The 19,779-nt window shown below is 54.7% G+C and overlaps 4 protein-coding genes across 4 annotated transcripts; 3 read left to right on the forward strand and 1 right to left on the reverse strand.

The window, feature by feature from the left end:
* Nucleotides 1-777: 777 nt before the first annotated feature.
* COL26b_005139 (uncharacterized protein) lies at nt 778-4,964 on the reverse strand (the record flags this gene model as incomplete). Its single annotated transcript, XM_053177995.1, has 6 exons — nt 778-2,032; nt 2,083-2,192; nt 2,244-2,353; nt 2,407-2,942; nt 2,991-4,280; nt 4,330-4,964. The coding sequence occupies 6 exons, from the start codon at nt 4,962-4,964 to the stop codon at nt 778-780; spliced, it is 3,936 nt and encodes a 1,311-aa protein (XP_053038115.1).
* A 3,076-nt stretch (nt 4,965-8,040) lies between these two features.
* Nucleotides 8,041-10,430, forward strand: COL26b_005140 (uncharacterized protein; the record flags this gene model as incomplete). Its single annotated transcript, XM_053177996.1, has 5 exons — nt 8,041-8,112; nt 8,193-8,408; nt 8,498-8,601; nt 9,000-10,205; nt 10,259-10,430. 5 exons carry the CDS (start codon nt 8,041-8,043, stop codon nt 10,428-10,430), a joined length of 1,770 nt encoding a protein of 589 aa, XP_053038116.1.
* Nucleotides 10,431-13,320: 2,890 nt separating this feature from the next.
* Nucleotides 13,321-14,465, forward strand: CCP1 (heme peroxidase; the record flags this gene model as incomplete). Its single annotated transcript, XM_053177997.1, has 2 exons — nt 13,321-13,813; nt 13,873-14,465. 2 exons carry the CDS (start codon nt 13,321-13,323, stop codon nt 14,463-14,465), a joined length of 1,086 nt encoding a protein of 361 aa, XP_053038117.1.
* A 2,680-nt stretch (nt 14,466-17,145) lies between these two features.
* COL26b_005142 (uncharacterized protein) lies at nt 17,146-18,087 on the forward strand (the record flags this gene model as incomplete). The annotated part of the gene is made up of 1 exon (XM_053177998.1): nt 17,146-18,087. One exon carries the CDS (start codon nt 17,146-17,148, stop codon nt 18,085-18,087), a length of 942 nt encoding a protein of 313 aa, XP_053038118.1.
* Between the last annotated feature and the right edge of the window lie 1,692 nt (nt 18,088-19,779).

Raw genomic sequence — 19,779 nt, forward strand, 5'->3', positions numbered from 1 at the left:
GTCACTCCACCCCTTGCAAGTTGTGGCGTCTCTTTTCCAGGTGTGGTTGGGGACGGGGGCCTGGGCGTGACCTGGGCCTCGCGACTCCAGCTTCGGGCTAATGCCGCTGTCAGATGTCAAGGGCTGCTTGTTGAAAAAGGGGCGGGCAGGTGGCTCGTGGAGATGATTGGGAGCGGTGTGGTGATGTGATGGTCGCTGATGATACCAGCAGCGGTGGAGAGACAGGCGGCGAACGGGGAGGGCTGAGATTTGGCAAGTATGCGGATCTCGACTTGGAAACCGAGTTCAAGGGTCCATCCATCAGCTCAATGTGGGCTGCTGTTGTTGCTGCTGCTGCTGCAAAAGATGGCGAAGTAAAGACTTGCTTGAATGACGTTGTGTGTGTGTGCCGGTGGCAGAGACAAGGAACCCAATTGGGTTGGGTCCCCGGTTCATCCCACGCCGCGGCGCCGCTTCCATAGCACCTCCTCAGAGCACTTTGTGAGTATCATCCAAGATCCGAGAACAATGGCTGCCAGAGGACGCCAGGCAATTCCCGGAGCACGGCAGTTGAAGAATCGTCTCAGAAATGCGTCTCTCTGACGCGCGTTCTTATATTCTTTCAAGGCGTTCAATCATGTCTACTGGTGCTACAGCAACAGCAATCCGCCGAATCCTTTTTGTTTTTCTTTTCCCTACCAGCCGACTTGACCCAAAGTAGTCTTGTCTATTTGTTCAAACGACGCCCGTCAGCGCTCCCGACTTCTTCTTATCCCGAAAACTCAAATCTTCGTCACACTACTTCTGTGTACTGGGGACAAGCGTCTCCCAGCTCCCCATATCGCTATGATTATCTTCGCCCAAGGAGTCTAACAAATCTACTGGTGCTGGTTTCCTCTGGATTTTGGCTGGAATCAAGGGCTTTTGTCGTGCTTCGCTGGGTCTCATGCCAGGCAGTGCAATCGCCCCTGCCGGAGACTGTCTTCCTGGCATGTTCAATGTTTCCGCCCTCTTAGGCGGGGGCTTGGCCGGTGTACCCACTGGCTTCCTCGCGACGCCGCCGCCAACGCCCGAACTCGTGGTTGACAGCCCCGTAGAGGCTCGTACTGGCAGCGGCGGCCCATCTGATGGGTCGTCATCACGGTAGCCGTTGCCGTTGTTTACGGTTGTGGTAGATGCAGGCGCCGTGGCCAAATGTGCTGGTTTCTTCGCGACGGGTGGCGCCGGCTTACTCTTGGACTGTGTCGAGGATTGGGACACGGCTGAGGAGGGCCGCGGAACCGCCGGTGGTACTGTCTGTGACTTGCTGGAGGGTATCAGAGGCGCTTGGTTCATCGTCAATGGGGCTGCTTGAGTTGCGGCCATGCCTCCAGTCTGCCTTCTAGGCGGCGGGGGAGGAGGTGGTGTCTCCCCTCGCTGCGATGACTTCTCGTCTTTGATGTTCAGTCTGCCTATCTTAGCTGGCATAGCTGACGGGTCGAAAGGTGGAGGCAACCTCCTAGCCGTCGTACTTGTTGCAGACGATGAGAGGTCGCTCGGTGCGTAGACGTGTTCATACGGCGATGTCGACACACTCGAAAAAGATGATAGTCTCGACCGCGGAACGTTGACCCAGTCCGGCTCTGTCGTTGGCGTGAAGGGATTTGGTGGCCTATTCGGATTCAGAATCGTCGTGTGCCCGTCGGGAGCTCTGGGCTGCTTGATATCGGCTCTTGCTTGCTGCTTGTTCTCCAACCACCACTTTTGACGATCAGAACTGGCTGGAGGCAGTCCGGGCTCGATGGCCTCGTAGCCAATCAAGTCCTCATCGTCGGTCTCTTCTGAGTCCAGGTTTGCCGTTGAGTCGCCAACTTCGGCTTTTCGTCGTTGATAGAGGTCATGGCTAATCCTATCGCGAAGAGTTTCGTCCACGATGCTCACGTTGCATTGGAAAATTGCATACACTGGCCGATGGTCCGAAAACTTGAGTGGTGCTGAATTGTAGGCAAGTTGACGGAGATTGGAGCCCTTGCGCAAAATGCGGTCGGTCCAAGCTGGAATTCGTTGCTTCTCGCTAGAGGATGTCAGTCGCGAGCCAACGTATAACAAGCTTGAGGTACTCACGAAGTATCATATTCATCGGTTCCGAGATCGAACTTGTAAGTGGGTAAGAAGTTGATCCTGGCCTCGGAGTAGTACGGGAACGCCAGACCCGCAATCATTTGCAGGTTCAACTAAACACAATTAATTAGCACTGGGAAATCCAACGAGGAGAAGTTCCGCACCTGGTCATTCTCGTAAAGCAAGTCCAAATCGTGCTTCTTAATCAGCGTACGAACAGCTTCCGAGGTTAGGCCAATCCGGTAGTTGAAGTCTCCCAACCAAACGACAGCGTCTGTGTCTTGGTTAGCCAAAGTCCAGCGTTCGTAAGTCAAGGCCGATACACACCGTGATCATCGATCCCGCGGTTTCGCTGGAAGCGGAGGCCGTGATGAATTGTTGCATAGTCCCTGTTCCTCTCATCGTAATTCGAGAAACCTGCAGCCAAATGGGCTGTCACGAAGCAAATTTGGGTATTTGCAAAGTCAAACCGAATGGCTACGGCTCCCTTGTTGCCTGCCATTCCTGACAGGCCAGTCTTCTTTACGCTTCCTTCCACGTTCTTGATCTTGGCCAACGTAGATGCCTTGACGAAAATACACAACGCGGCTCCAACAAGCTGTCCACTTCGAAGGAGGACGTATCTCTCTCCTCTGAGTGCCTGAGCACGCTGATTGAGACACCTTCTCACAGCGCTTTCCCAGAGCTGCTTCCGCGAAGGGTCGCTGTTCATGATTTGCTGTGGGCTCAGCTCAACAATTTCTTGGAAACCGACGGCAACGATTTCAGGCTGCACATCTCCAAGCTCGTCGGGAGAGAGCCACTGAGCTAAGTCGGAATCCACACCCTCGGTGCGGCCGTTGAGATTGAAAGTGCCGACCAACCTAAAGTTGTAAGCAACTATAACTTGTCATAAGAAAGAGCGGACTCACATTGTAATATCCTGCACGGAGGAGTACTCAGCACTACGCTTGGTAAGTTCACCAGAGACGTAATCACTAATTGGGTCGAACAGGAGAACTGGCGCTTGGTTGACAAGGCGTCCAAGCAATCGGTCAATCGTCGTTTGCCTTGCCGAATCTGTAAAGTTGTTGTGGTAGAGTCGCTGCACAGACTTGCGCATATCTGCAACAGCACCAGCCAGCGACATCTTTCCATTGCGGGTAAAAGATGACTTGAGAGCACCAGTTCCGGCGTAAATCTTGGACAACGCATCTCCGTTGTCTGCCCAAAGGGTTGAGTGTCTCATCCAGAAGTCTTGCGTGGCATACTCCCCCTTGTGGCCCAAGAATGCTTCTGTGGCCATCTGGGAAATGAGAGTTTGAATCAGATTCGTTCTGTCCAAGCAATCGAGGCAGTTGGTCCGGAAGACGCCTTCCTGTTGAAGAACAACTACCATCCGCGCGGCGCCCTGCGTATCTGCGTCCGGGCCAGCGTCATCCGACTCTTCGGCCAAGTAGTAAGCAAACCCATCCGTAGAGTTTTCAATGTATCTGCGGATCTGACGGGCGGCCTCGTATCCTCCGGGTCCCTTTGTCTCGGCATGAAAGTCGTAGTGGGTCTCTCTCAGTAGTGCGTGATCTTGAGACTCGTCCTCTCCAACCTGGCTTAATGGACAGTGCTGTACCGCGAGGTGATACAGCTGGCTGAGTTGCGCCTCACCGGGCTTGCCCTCGCTAAGGAGGTTGACGACGTGAACAGCGCCGTAGGCTCGCTCCAGCTCATCGAAATGCTTGTTGAACGCCGGCTGAGCTCCTTCGGGAGATCTAATAACGGTGATGTTCTGTTTACCGGGAATAAGCTCGGCAGTCTGTTCCCAGAAGAGCGGCACAGAGCCTCTGACTTGGGCATAGGAGAACAATGTGCCTCCTGGGCTCCAGTACATGGTTTCCGTCTCAACGAAATTAGCAACATTGCCATCGTCGTCAATGCCTCGAGAGTTGAACCGAGTTCCGGCCCTCCGACTTGACAGACGCGAAATGACTGTCAAGTACGATGGCAGCCCGGTTGACCTTGTCCTCAAAGGAGCACTTGTTTGTGGGATTGCCATCGTACGGCAGAAGCCACGGATGGCTGAAGTCAGAAACCGCGAATGGTCAAGTGCGTCGCGCTCCTGGGGCAACAGCCGGGACCTGAACTGAACCAGCGGACTAATCATGAACGAATTCCACAAAAAGGAGTCGTCAAAGTTGTCGATATCAAATACAGATGAGTTCACCGTTCTGAGATTGTCAGCTGCTTGTAAGTGCACTGCAGGAATGTCCTTCTTACCTGTCCTGTAGTCTGTTTGTCAAATCGAAATCGGTGCTGTAGTAGAATGTTCCATTTCCCAAAAGCTTGCGCAGATCTGTACACGGGTGCTCAAGGGTTACCTCGCGCCCTCTCAGGTTTTGGCCATAGACCGAGTTGACATCCGACATCTCAGAGTCCAAAGGGTCCAGAGAAACCACATCATCCCACTCGCTATTGTTGAGACAGAAGAAGGCAACGCTTGCAATCCGCTCCACGGTCTCTCCCGGCCTAAGGGTGGCAACTCTTGTGGCATGTGTTACGACAGAGAGGAACACATCTCCTTCCACCGATATCAGGCCCAATGTTCCGTAGATCGGTCGCGGCGTCAAAGAATGGTAATCGGCTAATGTTTTCTTTGTAATCTGAGTGAATTCGACCATACATTTCGCTGCGGCGCCGTCGCCTCCGTTGGGTCGCGAGCGGGTAGATGCGAGGGAAGTAAGGGAGCCGTTCGCGGCCGCGCCGGTGCTGTTAAAGTTGTAACGGAAGATGAGTGCGTGAGAGGACGAAACGATCGCAATTGAGCGATGGGGATAGTCGCGAATGTAGAGCTTGCTAGACTTCTCGGGCGCCGGCACCTGAGAAGGCCACGAGCCGGAGCTGGCGTAATCCATGGTTGCGATGTACGGCTGAGGTGTTCGGTGATGCGTTTGTGTCGCAGATCATGCTTGAACTGAATAGCTGGTTTGCGTTCATCGAAGGGTGCCGTCGTCAGTGGCCGAGCCGAGATGGGTCTTGGAGACGAGTGTGAGAAGACCCAGGTCGCAACGAGGCGTCGTTGAGCAAGAGATGCGCGGTGGCCGCGGCACAGTGGGATTGAGGTCGCCAAATGGTCAACTACGGATGCCGTGGCTGACTGTAGCGGGATTTGGGTTGCCTATGCGGAGCCCAAGGATGACGTCCGTCCCACCGGAGGTACAAGGTGTTTAGAGCTGGACCACTACCTTTAGCGCCTGAGCTCCGCCTGGGAGGCAGCTGGTTTCAGCCTCACAGACCACCGAAGGAGGAAGCTGCCCAAATTGCACATGTCGACATTCCGCACCTCACCAGGTACGTACCCACCATCTCGCCCTGGCGGACCCTCTCTCGTAGGATGCTTCCGGCTGGAACCCAGCATATGAATGGGTCGCCAGACTGCGGCCATACGAAGCGAGCCGTCTATTCGGCGAGGTTAAACTGCAAATATTCCGACTTGCTGAAACGCGGGTTAGGGACCAGGAGGGAAACTGTCACCTCACCGTGCCTGAAGTTACTTTGGTAGACAGGCCAAGACCGGACATGCGACGAACACCCAAGAAGACTATCCAAAGGATCTATTCGAGAAGAGCTAATATTTGGCCTCACTGTCCAGAAGGCACTTGAGAACTTCTTGAAAGGAGCTTGTACGAGTCGGGATCCGGCATGCCTTGGCGGATCATATTTTGGCCCAGCGAGGCTCTCCTTCCTATCATTGCTCCCCTCGTGATTGGACTTTTACCCAAGCCTTAGCCGCCATACTTTGATATCTTCCCGGGCAGGACATGGCCGTGCATGGCGAGAGACGGCGATAATGCCAGTTCCTATGAAGATTAAGGCGTGATTCCTTGATGGACATGTCAACGGTATAGAATCAGGTCGGTCAGTTTGCTATCGCTTAATACGATGGCCAAGACGGCTGCTGGGACTCCTCCGAAATGATTTGGCCTTGATTTGATATAGAGATCATGGGAGCACAGAGGCCTGTACGGATATTCACTACTCTCAGATAGCTTCCTTAGAAGCTAATCTCTATGTCGGGGAGGTTGAGGGACTGTAGCCGGAAGGCAAGGCGTTTGGGCAACATCGCGCCCTACGCCTGTCTTCCTCTTCTTATCAGGTGCACACTCATTGTCTATGGCCGTCACAGAAGCATCTTATGATGATGGGAAAGTCTTATCATCGAACGATCTGCCTGGCAGGACTTCTTCAGGTATGAATTCTGCAATCGCATCGGTCTCGAGTTCCGCGTGGTACACAATTGCAGCCTTGTTGATCACCAAATAGCTGAACCTCCAACATGAACTTATTCCGATGCCAAGTGTAGTCAAAAGCAACAAGAGTAGCAATTCATAGGACCAGAGCCATCAAAGCATCTGTTTCGTGCTATTGCACGCGGAGATGCAAAATCGTTGCAAAGTCACCGAGACTCGGAGACTCGGAGCCTCTGTGACAGGAAGTGTTACTCCTTGACAGACAATAGGAAAGCGAGTCGCGCAAGCTAAAAAAGGGGGTTTCGCGCAGCAGCACTTTAGGAGTGCTCCGGAATTGACCATGGGCATAAACGTCAACTTCGAGTCTTGCGATAGATAGAGTGTGTGGGGGTACAGCGGGAAAAGGGGGAAACATGAAGATGAGACGCGGAGGTGACAACGACCAGGCCTTGGGGAATCCCATGCAACGGGAAGAGGCGAATTATCAATGCTTTACGCATGCCAGGCTTCAGATTAAGTGAGTTGAGATCACGCCGCCACCTTGGGTGAGCAGTCATTCTCTTCCTATCATGTATTTTTGGGAGATCATCATAAGCCTTTTTGATATGTAGAAGAGGAAAAGAAAAAGTGAAAGGGTTTTCGTGAGTATCAGACGTCAAATAGGATCCACGCAGAGCCCGTCCGCTTACCTAATACGCGCCGAAGTGCGCCAAAAGAAAAAAAGAAAAATCAGACAGACGACAGGACCTTGGTTGTGGTGGGCGACGGGGCCTTGGCGAACAGACGACAGCCCACGGGCGGAGCGAACACTGGACTTGGGAAGAGCTCCACAGTGGACAGCGTCCGTCAGTCGGGCTGTTCGCCAGAATCCGATGAAATTATGCAGGGAATCTCAGGCAGGCTCCGTGGGAAAGGCCGGGGCTGGTGGCAGTAGAGGGTGGATGGGATGGATGGCTGGCCGATCCACTCAACAGCGACCTCCCATGGGCAACTGATGCGTGGAAAGCAAGCACTGAACCACTGCCAGGTACTTTCGGTAGTGTGTTGGGTTGGCATCGTCGGATAATGCGACGGCTGCTGCTGCAGGGACGGGGACGGCATTTCACTGGTGCTTTTGATGCTGCAGCTGCTGCAGAGTGTCGTACTTTGGGACAGAACAGGCCCAGCTGCACGTAAAAAAGCTACCCGACATTCTTAGCAAGGCAACAGAGTTCCTGAGGTACCTAACTTGGTAGATGGGTTGCGTTCCCAAACCTCAGGTTCCAAGGTTAGACAGAATACTAGCGGATGATGTACCGACTGCCTTGGTTTGGTGGAGTGCCGACCACCTGATGTCGCCAACCAACCTTCGGCCGATCTTTTTTGGTCGGCGCGCGTCACTGATAAAGCGCTGCTTGCCAGGGTTCACCTGTCATGGTACATGGGCTCCAGGTATCTTTGCCCAGCAACATGCTGCTTCAGCCCCATTTTGCATGCAGCCCGTATTGAAAGTGCGGCGCCCGTTCATAAAAAAATCCAGCCCCCCTTCCTCTTCGCGACCTTGAAGCTCGACCCGGCCATCCACGCTTCCCACGGCTACAGCCTCGACACAGCAGGTGCCTTCATTCTGTCATCTGCAAACCGCCTTTCCCTTCTGCTGCAGCCCTCGGCGGTATTGCGCATCACCAACGACTCTGGTTTTTTTTCTATTCGGCCAATTCCATCGCAACCCCCGCCACTCGTTATTCCAGCCAGGCCCATCATGTCTGACTTCGACCACTTCGGTAGCTCCGATGAGGAGAATGCCGAGATCAAGAAGCTTCAAGCTGAGGTGGTACGTGACTGCGACATCGCCAGCGTCGCACCTGCCGTTTCGACCAATGGGCCATTTGCTAACATTTGTTGCGCTTGCAGGACACCGATCCCGATAACTTCGAGCACTGGGAGAAGCTTGTACGCGCCTGCGAGGGTTTGGAGGGCGGCCTGAACCGCAACTCCAGCCCCCAGGCCCTGGGGACTCTGCGCGATGCCTACGACCGATTCCTTCTCAAATTTCCCCTACTCTTTGGCTACTGGAAGAAGTACGCCGATCTCGAGTTCAATATTGCAGGACCCGAGTCGGCCGAGATGGTACGTGATTGTCGCATGGCGGCGCATCCCGTCGCAAAACATTCCTCCCTTGGCTCCCGAGCTGTCGCTAACACGTCGCGCTCTTTCAGGTCTACGAGCGAGGATGTGCTAGCATCACCAATTCTGTCGACTTGTGGACCGACTACTGCTCCTTCAAAATGGAGACCACCCATGTCCCACACCTCGTCAGAGAGTAAGTATAGATGGTCGGCTTTCCTTCCCCTTAACATCACCATCACCACAGCATGCCTCATCGGCCGCTCAAGACCTCGAACGAGCGATACACTGGCCATGCCCACCGCCTCTCCAAGTATCCGACGGTGAGAAATGCCAACAGCAGCCCCATTGTTGGGATGCCCTCTCACACTACTTTACCAGGCTCTGTTCATTTCCACTTGACGATGATCTCATCCGTTCTCCGCTTCACGCTTCACGTCGCATCTCCACCATACCGCTCTCCTTGGAATGCTTTGGACTTGGACTCGCTAGTTGATTTTTCTGATACCCCTTCCTGTATATCCCGCCTTCCCCTATTGCTTTGATCACTCCCTCCCCCTCTTTCGTTGGCCGTTTACTGACCCCGTTCTCCAGATTGTTCGAACGCGGCGCTACATGTGTTGGCCTGGACTTCCTCGCCCATCCATTCTGGGATAAGTACATTGAGTACGAAGAACGACAGGAGGCGCAGGACAAGATCTTTGCAATCCTTTCCCGCGTCATCCACATCCCGATGCACCAGTACGCCCGCTACTTTGAGCGTTTCCGCCAGCTTTCTCACAGCCGTCCCGTTACCGAACTGGTTCCTGCCGAGACGCTCGACAGTTTTAAGGCTGAGGTAGAGGCAGAGGCTGCCCAGTATGCAGGTGTGCAGCGAACAGAACTCGAGGTGGAGCGTGACATCCGCACCAAGATCGACGCAATGTACTACGAATACTTCACCCAGACTCAGAACGAAACCAACAAGCGGTGGACGTACGAATCCGAGGTCAAGCGCCCCTATTTCCACGTTACGGAGCTCGAGAACCCGCAACTCGTCAACTGGCGCAAGTACCTCGACTTTGAGGAGTCTGAGGGTAACTTCACGCGCACAGTCTTCCTCTACGAGCGATGCTTGGTTACCTGCGCATTCTACGATGAGTTCTGGTTCCGTTACGCCAGATGGATGTCGGCACAGGAGGACAAGGAGGAAGAAGTTAGAATCATCTACCAGCGCGCCGCCACTCTGTTCGTGCCCATCAGCCGTCCGGGCATCAGGCTTCAGTGGGCCTACTTTGAGGAAAGCTGCGGTCGTATTGACATTGCGAGGGACATTCATGCCGCGATCCTCATGGGCCTGCCTGACTGCATCGAGGCCATCACATCATGGGCTCATCTCCAGCGTCGCCAGAGCGGACTGGACGCTGCCATTGAGGTGTTTAAGGCACAGATCGACTCTCCACAGGTTGACATCTTCACCAAGGCTGCGCTGGTGACTGAATGGGCATCCTTCCTCTGGAAGGTCAAGGGTTCAACTGAAGAGGCGCGTAACGTGTTCCTCAAGAACGTGCAGTGGTATGCCGACAGCCGCGTCTTCTGGGATAGGTGGCTGGAATTTGAGCTCCAGCAGGCCACCAGCACCGAGGTTGAGGACCAGCATGCCGAGCGTGTCAAGCAGATCTTTGATGAGCTTCGGAGCAAGAGCCGCCTGTCAGCCTCAACAAAGAAGGACTTGTACCACATTTACCTGTCGTACCTTCAACAGCGGGGCGGCAAGGATGCCATGAAGCAATTCTTGGCCATTGACCGGGAGATCTACGGGTAAGGGTTCTATGATCTATACATCAGTGAGGATGTAAGCTAACATTTTACAGTCCTGGATCTATCTCTGTCCTCGCCAAGGCTAAGTCCGGCAAGGAAAACGGCGTCGGAGGAGGCGAATTAGACGACACGACAAGACACCGTGCGGAGGCCAGATACCTCAAGTACTACGAACTGCCCAACGAGCCAGATGCCGAGGGCCAGGGAACGGCACCCTTCAACTAAATGACGTCTTTATTTTCTGAACGCTTCCGGGAGTTACCGGATTTGGCACGTCCTGGAGGCATTTCTCGACTTTCTTGTATTATATGACTCGATTTGACGACGGATTGAACGCGGGTGGCTGGCCTCGGGAAGTTGTACTGTATGCAGTGTGTACGAGGTGCTCCAGATAGAGAGACCGCGCCTACAGGGGGGCGACGACATGGCGGAGGCTGTTTGCTTAGGGCCCCAAAGGATCGCAGGTCGCATGATACCGGCTCTCATGATTTGTGCGGCATGTTGCCTCACGAATACTAATTGCGCAATAACCGTTAAACAAACCTTTTGATGATAAACACCTTGACGCGAAGTGATGGCGGGGATTTCTCAATGCGACCAGTCGCCGAATTATGTATTGCCCGCAGCCCGATGGGACGGTTAAGGTACGGGTAGCACCGCCGATTGAAGACCGGGAGGCACCGAGGTCCCCGATAATATCCCCACGGGAGCAGGGTTGAAAGTGCCGGTCTGTGCCCACTGTTCGGACCGCCAGCGGCTGCGGTGTCGACATGCTCTAGAAGGACTCTGGAGGCAATGTGTGACTGGTTCTCGAACTCTCATTATACTCTGTCGGGCGCGTCGCATTACCTATTCAACGGGCGTTGGGCATCAGACTTTAAAGGCTTTTTGGATGCAAACAAATGGACAAGAGGTTGATTAGTAAGTTTAGCAGGGGTCCTGCACGAAAAGAAGCCGCAGGAAGTTTTTGCCTTTTCAAGTGTCGACGCGCTGGGGGTGCGTCATGTCGCGCGCCCTACGGAAGAGTAGATATTTTCCTCGAGGACAACCCGGCCGCTAAGCTAGGTGTGTTTTCAGCCCTCTGCTGTCGGCTCGGAATGAAGTTCGGAACTGAGGGTGTAGGTGATGGCTGGCGTATGTTATGGCGTGAGCTGGAAGAGGGAGCATCCGAACCCTTGGGAAGTGGAGGGGTCGGGGGTAGGCCATGCCAGCCAGCGCAGGCAACGGCGGGATGGCGACAACGGCAGTCGACGTTTTAGAGGGGCCGAAGAAATGCATTTTCCCATGTGCAGTGTGTTCCCGAAAGCCGAGTGCCGCGGAGACGCGCTGTGTTGGATGTGTGCTCAGGGGACACCGGTTGGCTTGGGTTGTGTCACAATAGGGCGTAAGAGTTGACGTAAAAAGCACACATTTGAGGGTTTGTTCAAGGAGAGGGAGACGGGCGAAAATGGTGAGGCAAAAGGCCGAGTCAGACCAGGGCCGAGTTTTGGAGGTGGCCGTTTCGCAGTGATTGAGCACGTTTGCTGCGTCGCCATCGCCGTATCAAAATGGTACATGGGTACTTGCGACCATGAAGTCAAGTCAGGTCAGAATTGCGCGGGGAGACTGTTGTTCCCGACAGGCTGCAGCAGCAGCCCAGCAGAGCCCGCTCCCCATCCTACATCGGCGCCCCATCTGCACATCTGGGGCGGCGGGCTCGAGTCAACACAGAAACTGGGGTCCCCGGGAGATTTATTACAAATACTACAAGATGAAAGGGCGAGCTGGTTGCGCAGCAGCGGCTCTCGACCGTCCAGCGTGGGGTCAGGCAGTCGGCTTGGCTTAGCCGAGAAAATCACTTTCCGTTGCTTGATATGACTGACCCAGACGTCGTGGAGATGAACGAGAGCATCGTCATCGACGAACGAACCATGACCGGAGGTCGACGGAGAACGACGGTTGAAAGACCCATTGTGGGATGCTGCCAGTCGCCCATTGGAGGCTGCTATTTGATTTCAAGTGTCATACGCCAAAGTTAGAATTGTTGCTCTCATAAGCAACACAGTTCTGGACGCAATTCGGGGGTTTCTCTGCCTTGCCCGGCCTCCATTATCGGAGCAAAAAAATTGTGTGAATGCAACGGAAGCCACATGGCCAAGTCAAATGCTAGCGCATGTGTCAGCGTTTCTCGGGCTGTAAGACCCAGATGCTGTGCAAAAGATACCCCGTCCTCGGCCTTATCTCTGACAGGTACAACGGCACCAAGCCCAGCACCGGCATGTTTCGATGTCGGTCGCTAGCACGGAATTTCTCGACTTTGTTGGTGAGCAAACTAGCTCCATTCGGCTTACAGCATACACCTTCCACTGGTGCAGGGTGAGGTACCGCGCGCACACCTTCCCGTGCCGTCACAAGGCGAACGAAGGAGACGACGACGTAAAAAATCGGGATCCACCACAAACGTCGTGGGAACCCACATGGCGAAGCAGGAGGCAGTCGGGCCCTTGCCCGGGGAGAGAAGAAACAGTGGCTCCCACGCATCTTGGCCGCCCCCGGTCCCCTGTTTCTGGACTGGAGCTCACGAATCTGACCACTCAGAGGCCACCAATTTCTCATTTCACACGTCGCCGTCCTCTCTCGGTCCCTCTCTCTCACTTTGAGGTCTGTCTCTCCTTGAGAAGTCGGGGTCCTTGGTCCTTGTCTGGTGCTCTCGCCCCCCTCCGGAATGGTGCCAGAAGGCGGCCTTCGAAGCCGAGCAGCCTTTGCCTGGTGTGCCAGCTCGGCCAAGCCTAGGGTACACAGCTGGTTCTCAAACGCCCCCGGGCAACGGGCAGGAACATTCGAGAGTCTCTTTTAAACTGTCAATTGCTCCCATTCCCGCCCCTCCCCGCTGGAGAGTTGTTCCTTTCTTCTTTCCTTTCCACGCTCCATTGGAATCGTGGTCTGATTCTTGATATCCCATACACATCTCAAGCTCAAGCAAGGTTAGTCTCCAGCTATTTCCAACCCCCCCGCCACAGCTTTCATACATCATCTTCTTGCTAAGGAGTGTTGTTCTCATACCGGCTGGTCACCCGGCACACACACACCGCAATCTTGTCCACGATAAAGCCCAAACCTAACACAACCCAACTAGATGGCAGCTTCTACCAGACAATTCGCCCGCGCGGCGATGCGCACCACCGCTAGAAACACTTTCGCCGTCGCTCCTCGCCAGGCTTTCCGCCAGCAGGGCCGCCGCTTCTACTCTTCCGAGCCAGCCTCCAAGTCCGGCAGCTCCACCTGGATCTGGCTCACCGGTGCCGCAGTCGTTGGAGCCGGCGGCTACTTCTACACCCGCGAGGGCGGCGTGTCTGCCGGCTCGACCCCCAAGATCGTCAACCCCACCAAGGCCGACTACGAGAAGGTTTACAAGGCCATTGCCGACCGCCTCGAGGAGAACGACGAGTACGATGACGGAAGCTACGGCCCCGTCCTCGTCCGTCTGGCCTGGCACGCCAGCGGCACCTTCGACAAGGAGACCGGCACCGGTGGCAGCAACGGCGCCACCATGCGCTTCGCCCCTGAGTCCGACCACGGCGCCAACGCCGGTCTGAAGGCTGCCCGTGACTTCCTCGAGCCCGTCAAGAGTAGGCTGCTTCCGATTTGAAGTTCAATTGCCCCAGCCAGCAATGCTAACCTCTCGCAGAGCAATTCCCCTGGATCTCCTACTCCGACCTCTGGATCCTCGGTGGCGTCTGCGCCATCCAGGAGATGCAGGGCCCCGTCATCCCCTACCGCCCTGGCCGCAAGGACGGTGAGGCTGCTGCCTGCACTCCCGACGGTCGTCTCCCCGACGCCTCCAAGCGCGAGAAGCACCTCCGCGACATCTTTTACCGCATGGGCTTCAACGACCAGGAGATCGTCGCATTGGCCGGCGCCCACGCCCTTGGCCGCTGCCACACCGACCGCTCTGGCTTCGACGGCCCCTGGACCTTCTCTCCCACCGTTCTCACCAACGACTACTACAAGCTGCTCCTGAACGAGAAGTGGCAGTGGAAGAAGTGGGACGGCCCTGCCCAGTACGAGGACAAGGGCACCAAGACTCTGATGATGCTTCCCGCCGACTACGCTCTGATCCAGGACAAGACCTTCAAGAAGTACGTTGAGCAGTACGCCAAGGACAACGACTCCTTCTTCAAGGACTTCTCCAACGTTATTGTTAAGCTGTTCGAGCTCGGTGTCCCCTTTGCCCAGGGCGAGGACCAGCGTTGGACTTTCAAGCCCACTTGGGCTGAGTAAATGTGCCGCTGGTGAGGCGCAAAAGCAGATGTGATTTGAAAGCGATTTACCAAAACCTAGACAGGTTAGACATAGAAGAGAGATATCCGCTCGGAGAGGGGAGGAAACTCGAGAGGCGAAAGAGCAACGCCCTCAAACCTGGTTTTCAGCGTCAGTCCGATCCTGGACAATGTTTTCATAGTGTTGCCATGTCCATAGTTCCTGTACAACAATCAACGTGACCCTTGAACGACAAGCTCGCGCGCCAACCGGTGAAGTCGCCTGACGGTACATTACTTGAGATGGCATGAAGTCGAGATAAAGATGAGATGAGGGGGAAGATCGAGGTCGGATCGAGCGGTGCTAATAATAACCGCCCAACCGCTTCTCCAACCCAAGCCCTACCGGCCGGCTTCCCCTCATCATTATCCCACATGGCCAGGCGACACACACCTCTCCGGGTTTCCAGACGGCAGCAGGGACTGTTTCTTCGCGTCATGGGTGTTTTGATGGCGCAGCCAATCCCGACGGGTTGGTAGCTCACCAGCACCACCACCACCATCGGCACCTGCCTTAGTGTCATTTCTCCAGACGTTGGACATGGGGGCTTTCCCCCGCATTTGGGGCGGGAAGGGAAGATCTTCTGCGTCTTCATTCCTCGGGTCCTGGTCCAGATTGTATTGATGACGCACCACTTGTTTTTTTTAGCGATGGCGATTTTCTGCTTTGAGGGGGGGTTGAGGAGCGTTCGAACTAGTCTTAGAGGTAGCACAGCAGCGTTGCCAACGGTTGAAGCTGAAAGACACCACCGGAAATCATTCATCGGTTGTGCTGCGATCTGGGGAAACCGAAGATGAGATGGTGCTGGGGTGCGGTTGATGCAGGTGCACCGTCACCTCGGCTTATCTCCCGCCCTCCCTGTTCAGCCCAAGACGCGGGCATGATCTGTACCCGGCAGTCAAATCCGACCCGTTCAGCACACTTTCCCTCTCGACGCCGGATTTCCCGCGGGCCCCTGCTACATCCAAGCAGGACATTTACTGACAGCAGAGAAGGAAAGTCGCAGACACGGAAGAAAGCCATAATCCAGCCTGGACTTCCTCCCGCTCGTTCAAACACCTTCTCCTCCCTCTCCGTGTGCATCTGATTGAGCTCACAAGCCACCTCGTCACCGCTGGATCCAGCAAACCGGACCTTCATCGCCTCGTTTATGATGCGTAACCTCAGCTTGTGCACAAGCTTTCTGGAGCACTATCAGCTCACTTGAGCCATTTCCCTATCTTACGGTCACGGTTCGATACTCATCGACACCATTTTGGATGGGAGAGATGTTCTTGACCCAAAGACGCTGGCTTTGAGCCGCAGGGCGACCTGGACCCCAGATGACTTTCCCCAGGCTTGGGTTGCCCCGGACGGGATGTAACCGCTCGCTGTGGAGCGCCCAAACAGTCCCGGCCGAGATGGGTCCTTTGGCCGTAGCTTTGTATCACCTTGGCTGATAGAAGCGTCAATTATCTTTTCCATCCGGAACCCTGGCGTGACTGATATGAGCAGGCACGAGGGAAGCATTTGCAACGGACAGTACCTATGCTTTGGCGACTAGAGCACATTCGGGGCGTGCCGGCCCCGCTCCCGAAAAGCGGTTGACAGGCCCCCCGCCGGAATCCGGGAAGGAGCCAGCTCGAAGGCCTGCGGTCTTAAATCACCCCTCCGACCACTGATCGCAGGGATGCTTTGATGAAAAGGGCTGGGCGCTGAAAGGAGAAGTGGCGGCAACAGAGGATGCATAACTTTGCCGCACCGCCTAAGCCTTACGTAGGGCTCCTGATGGACCGCGTCAACGAAGCAGAGCTAGATTTGCGCTTCTTGCATGCTAATTTGGGGCTGTTTTGGGAGACAATGGCCCTTTCGCTGGAGGGTACGGGGAAGTCATCCGTAGACGATTTGTCGACGGTTCCCTTGTCGTCAATACCACCATACATCAGCGACTGGTCCCCAGACTACTAGGATATCTCCACATCATCGCGGACGGCAGCCAAAAAGGAAGAAACGTAGCAGAGGTTGAAAGAGCGTGTCTCGGTCTTGAGGTTGCGGTACTTTGGCATGCACTCTTCCTCCACATCGCCGCACGAATCGCATAGCTTCTGCTGAAGTAGGGCCGAAGGGTTGTCGAGGGAGAATGGAATTGGACTTTATAAGAGCAGGTAGCCGGGGACTTCGAGGACTTAGAAGGCGATGACATGATTTAAGTAAGCGAAAATCTCTTGATGATCGTGGGGATGAGTGGGAGGCCTTCGGATCAACTCGCCGTTACGAAAGAGTATGAGGGGAAAGAAATGTAACTTTGACTGCGGGCCGAAGCGGCGTAAAGCTAACACAGTGAGTTTAAAAGGCGCGCGAGATGCTCAGGTTAGTTTTGGGTATAAGGTTCCCTGCAAAGACGAGGATGCAAAACGGAGGCACGAAGCGCGACGGGTTGAGTTTGCGGCCCGCCTCCGTGCTGCAGCCCGGCATTTAGCTGCGCCGAAAACCGGCCCCGCCACCGGGCCCACATGAGCTTTTCAAGTGCATGAGTGACAATCCAACTTTTGCACCTTGCCCTCACCACCCCTCAATCCGCGCGTGCGACAAACACCCACCGAAATCGATCCTGAACCCGAAAACATACCGAGGAGATACAAACCCCAAACTCCACGCAAACATGGCATCCTGCCGCATCCCCGCGCTGCGGCACCTCGTCACCTCCTCGGCGCGCGCCTTCCGCGCATCGAACCAGCGCCGCTGGGCCCAGGTCCACGACGTGCGCTTCCTCGCAACGACCCAGCAGCCCCGCGCCGTCGTCGAAAAGTACCGCGCGAAGCTCGAGCAGAAGGCCAAGCAGGAGGGCGTCTCCAACATCGACGAGCTCAAGGCCGCCTACGCCGACAAGATCCAAGAGCAGAAGAAGCGGGACGCCATCTCGGTGCCCGGGCTGGACGAGATCCTCAACGACGAACCCGCGCCCGCGGCGACGACCGCCACGACACAAGAAGGAACCCCGCCACCACCGCCGGTGCCCGGCGCCTCGGGCAACGGCATCAAGCCCCTCGACGAGATCCTCGACCTCCCCAAGGCGCGCGAGCTGCCGGACAAGGAGCTGACGGCCATCTGGCGGCTGCGCCACGCCTCGGACCCGACGTCGCTGTGCGCGGTGATCCCGTCGTCGACGTTCCGGCAGATGGAGGCCCTCGCGCGAGAGAACCCGCAGTTCGTGCTGCCGGTGCCGCACGAGTCGCAGGGCGCCGAGATCCACTTCCTGCAGTGGGTGTTCGATGCGGCGTCCAAGACGGCGACGGTCATGTTCACGCAGCTGGCCGAGTTCAAGGCGCGCGGGGAGTACGCGCAGCCGCACACAACGGTGACGCACCACACGGACCTCGCGGACGAGAGGGGCCTAGTGCTGATGCACGGCAAGGTGTCGGAGGACCGCGGGGTCAAGTCGGAGCATGCGCAGTGGCTTGTGATGTGCCTGCAGAGGTTTTATGGAGAGGCGGAGGGGAAGGAGAGGGCGGCGGAGAGGAAGAAGCTGTTGGAGTGGTTCAGGACAGGTGACCCGCGGTTTAGTGTTGAGAAGTTGATGGAGGAGGCGGAGAGGATCGGTTGAGGTGGATGGAGGTGTGTTGAAGCAGGATTCGAAAACGCAGACGTGCGTGAGGTTTGCACGGTTTGCCAGGGGCCTCGTCTCGGGCCGTCTCTGTAGAGGAGTCGTAGATATAGAGCCTTGAGGTTCTTGTACAAAGGTCTTGATAGACTATGTAAAACGAAGCATATACCATTTCTTCCTCTCAGCAAGTAACCTCCAAATGGCGTCCCCGCCAAGCAAGGATTTGTGGTTTTCTTCGTATATATGTTGATTAGCGTAACCGAGTGTTTCGACGTTCAGCGTGTCTGACACTTCATGGTGGGTGATATCAAGCATTCTAAGAGGCTAATTATCTGTATAAACCGTACTAGTGAATTTATGAATCGACCTTCAGGAAAATTCGTGTGACAATCGTTACGATTTGTAACGGAATTGTTTTATTAGTCTGGAGATATCAGTAGCGATACAGTCGAGAAAGCGTGCTCGAAATCATGTGAATTTCCGTTCTTCGTTCAGATCCGAGATCGTTTCCTGCATGATCTGCTGCGTAATATACACAGGGCAATGCCAGTGGCAAACGTCGTACAGAGGCCAGGCATGAGTACCTGGGATCTTGCCCTACGTATCCGTAAACAGAGCCCAGGAGACTTAATTGCGTTTCCGAGGTTTGAAGAAGAATACCGCAGGCTGCCCCGGTATTTGTTGGGTCCCTCTGGGTGAAGATGTCCGCTATGGATAACTAATATACCCATTTCACTCCTAGCGAAAGGGTTGCGTTGAGCCAAGTGATAAAAGGGCTGCGAAGAGGTGATTACTTGGAAGGCATCGAAATGCACATGGCGCTGTACATGATAAAGAATATAGTAACTATGAGTTATGTCGCCTCAAGACGAGGTGTAAAACATTCAGATTCTTCAAGTAGGCACGAGTCACAGCTCATATCATAATCCCTGAGAATAAACGAAAAGACAAGAAGAGAAGTAATATTGGTAGAACCATGAGTTTGAGAGACATACACTATGAATTTGCTCACACAGAGTGCAGCAACATCCACCTTCGATTGGGACCCGTGTTTGAGAAGTAATTGGATTGCTCCACCAGGAAAAACGATCCCGGTCAAAGTTGGTCAAATAAAGCAAATTTGGTTTCTAATGCCTACGTCACCTTGCTTAAGACCATCGTTAGTGGCGACCATGTCAGGGCAGCGAAGAGTTGATGGAAAGCTTTGCTTTTGAAGTGATTATTATGCAAGTGTCGCTTCCAATGGAATAAACCATGCATGCATTAGAAAGCCAACTTCTGTCTGCGAGGTCATCTTCGGCTAATATCTCGATCTAACAGCTTTTTGTTGTCCTTGACTTATTCTACGTTGGTCCTCGTATTCTGGCTTCCTTTGGACGTGCAGCTACGGAGGAACAATGTCTTCCATTCATAACCGTCACTTCTAGTCGCATCTGCTCAAAGTACTGACTCAGTAGAAGGCTCTTCCGCAATAAAAGACATATCATCAACTGCGATCTCACTTCAACTTTCCAGACGAGAAATGTTGACCTTGTCGGAAGTGGCTTTCCATCACCCGCCCGAGGCTCAGAATGTTTCTCGGTTATTCCATCGCATAAGGAGACAACACCAGTGAAGCAGTGACTAAGGATGTGCATATAGTGCTGATGTTGGTATCACAGTTATTGATATACTTGCGTGACCGCACAGTGA

Source organism: Colletotrichum chrysophilum, assembly GCF_026319265.1.
Source record: "Colletotrichum chrysophilum strain AFK26 chromosome Unknown scaffold_33, whole genome shotgun sequence".
Classification (NCBI taxonomy): domain Eukaryota; kingdom Fungi; phylum Ascomycota; class Sordariomycetes; order Glomerellales; family Glomerellaceae; genus Colletotrichum; species Colletotrichum chrysophilum.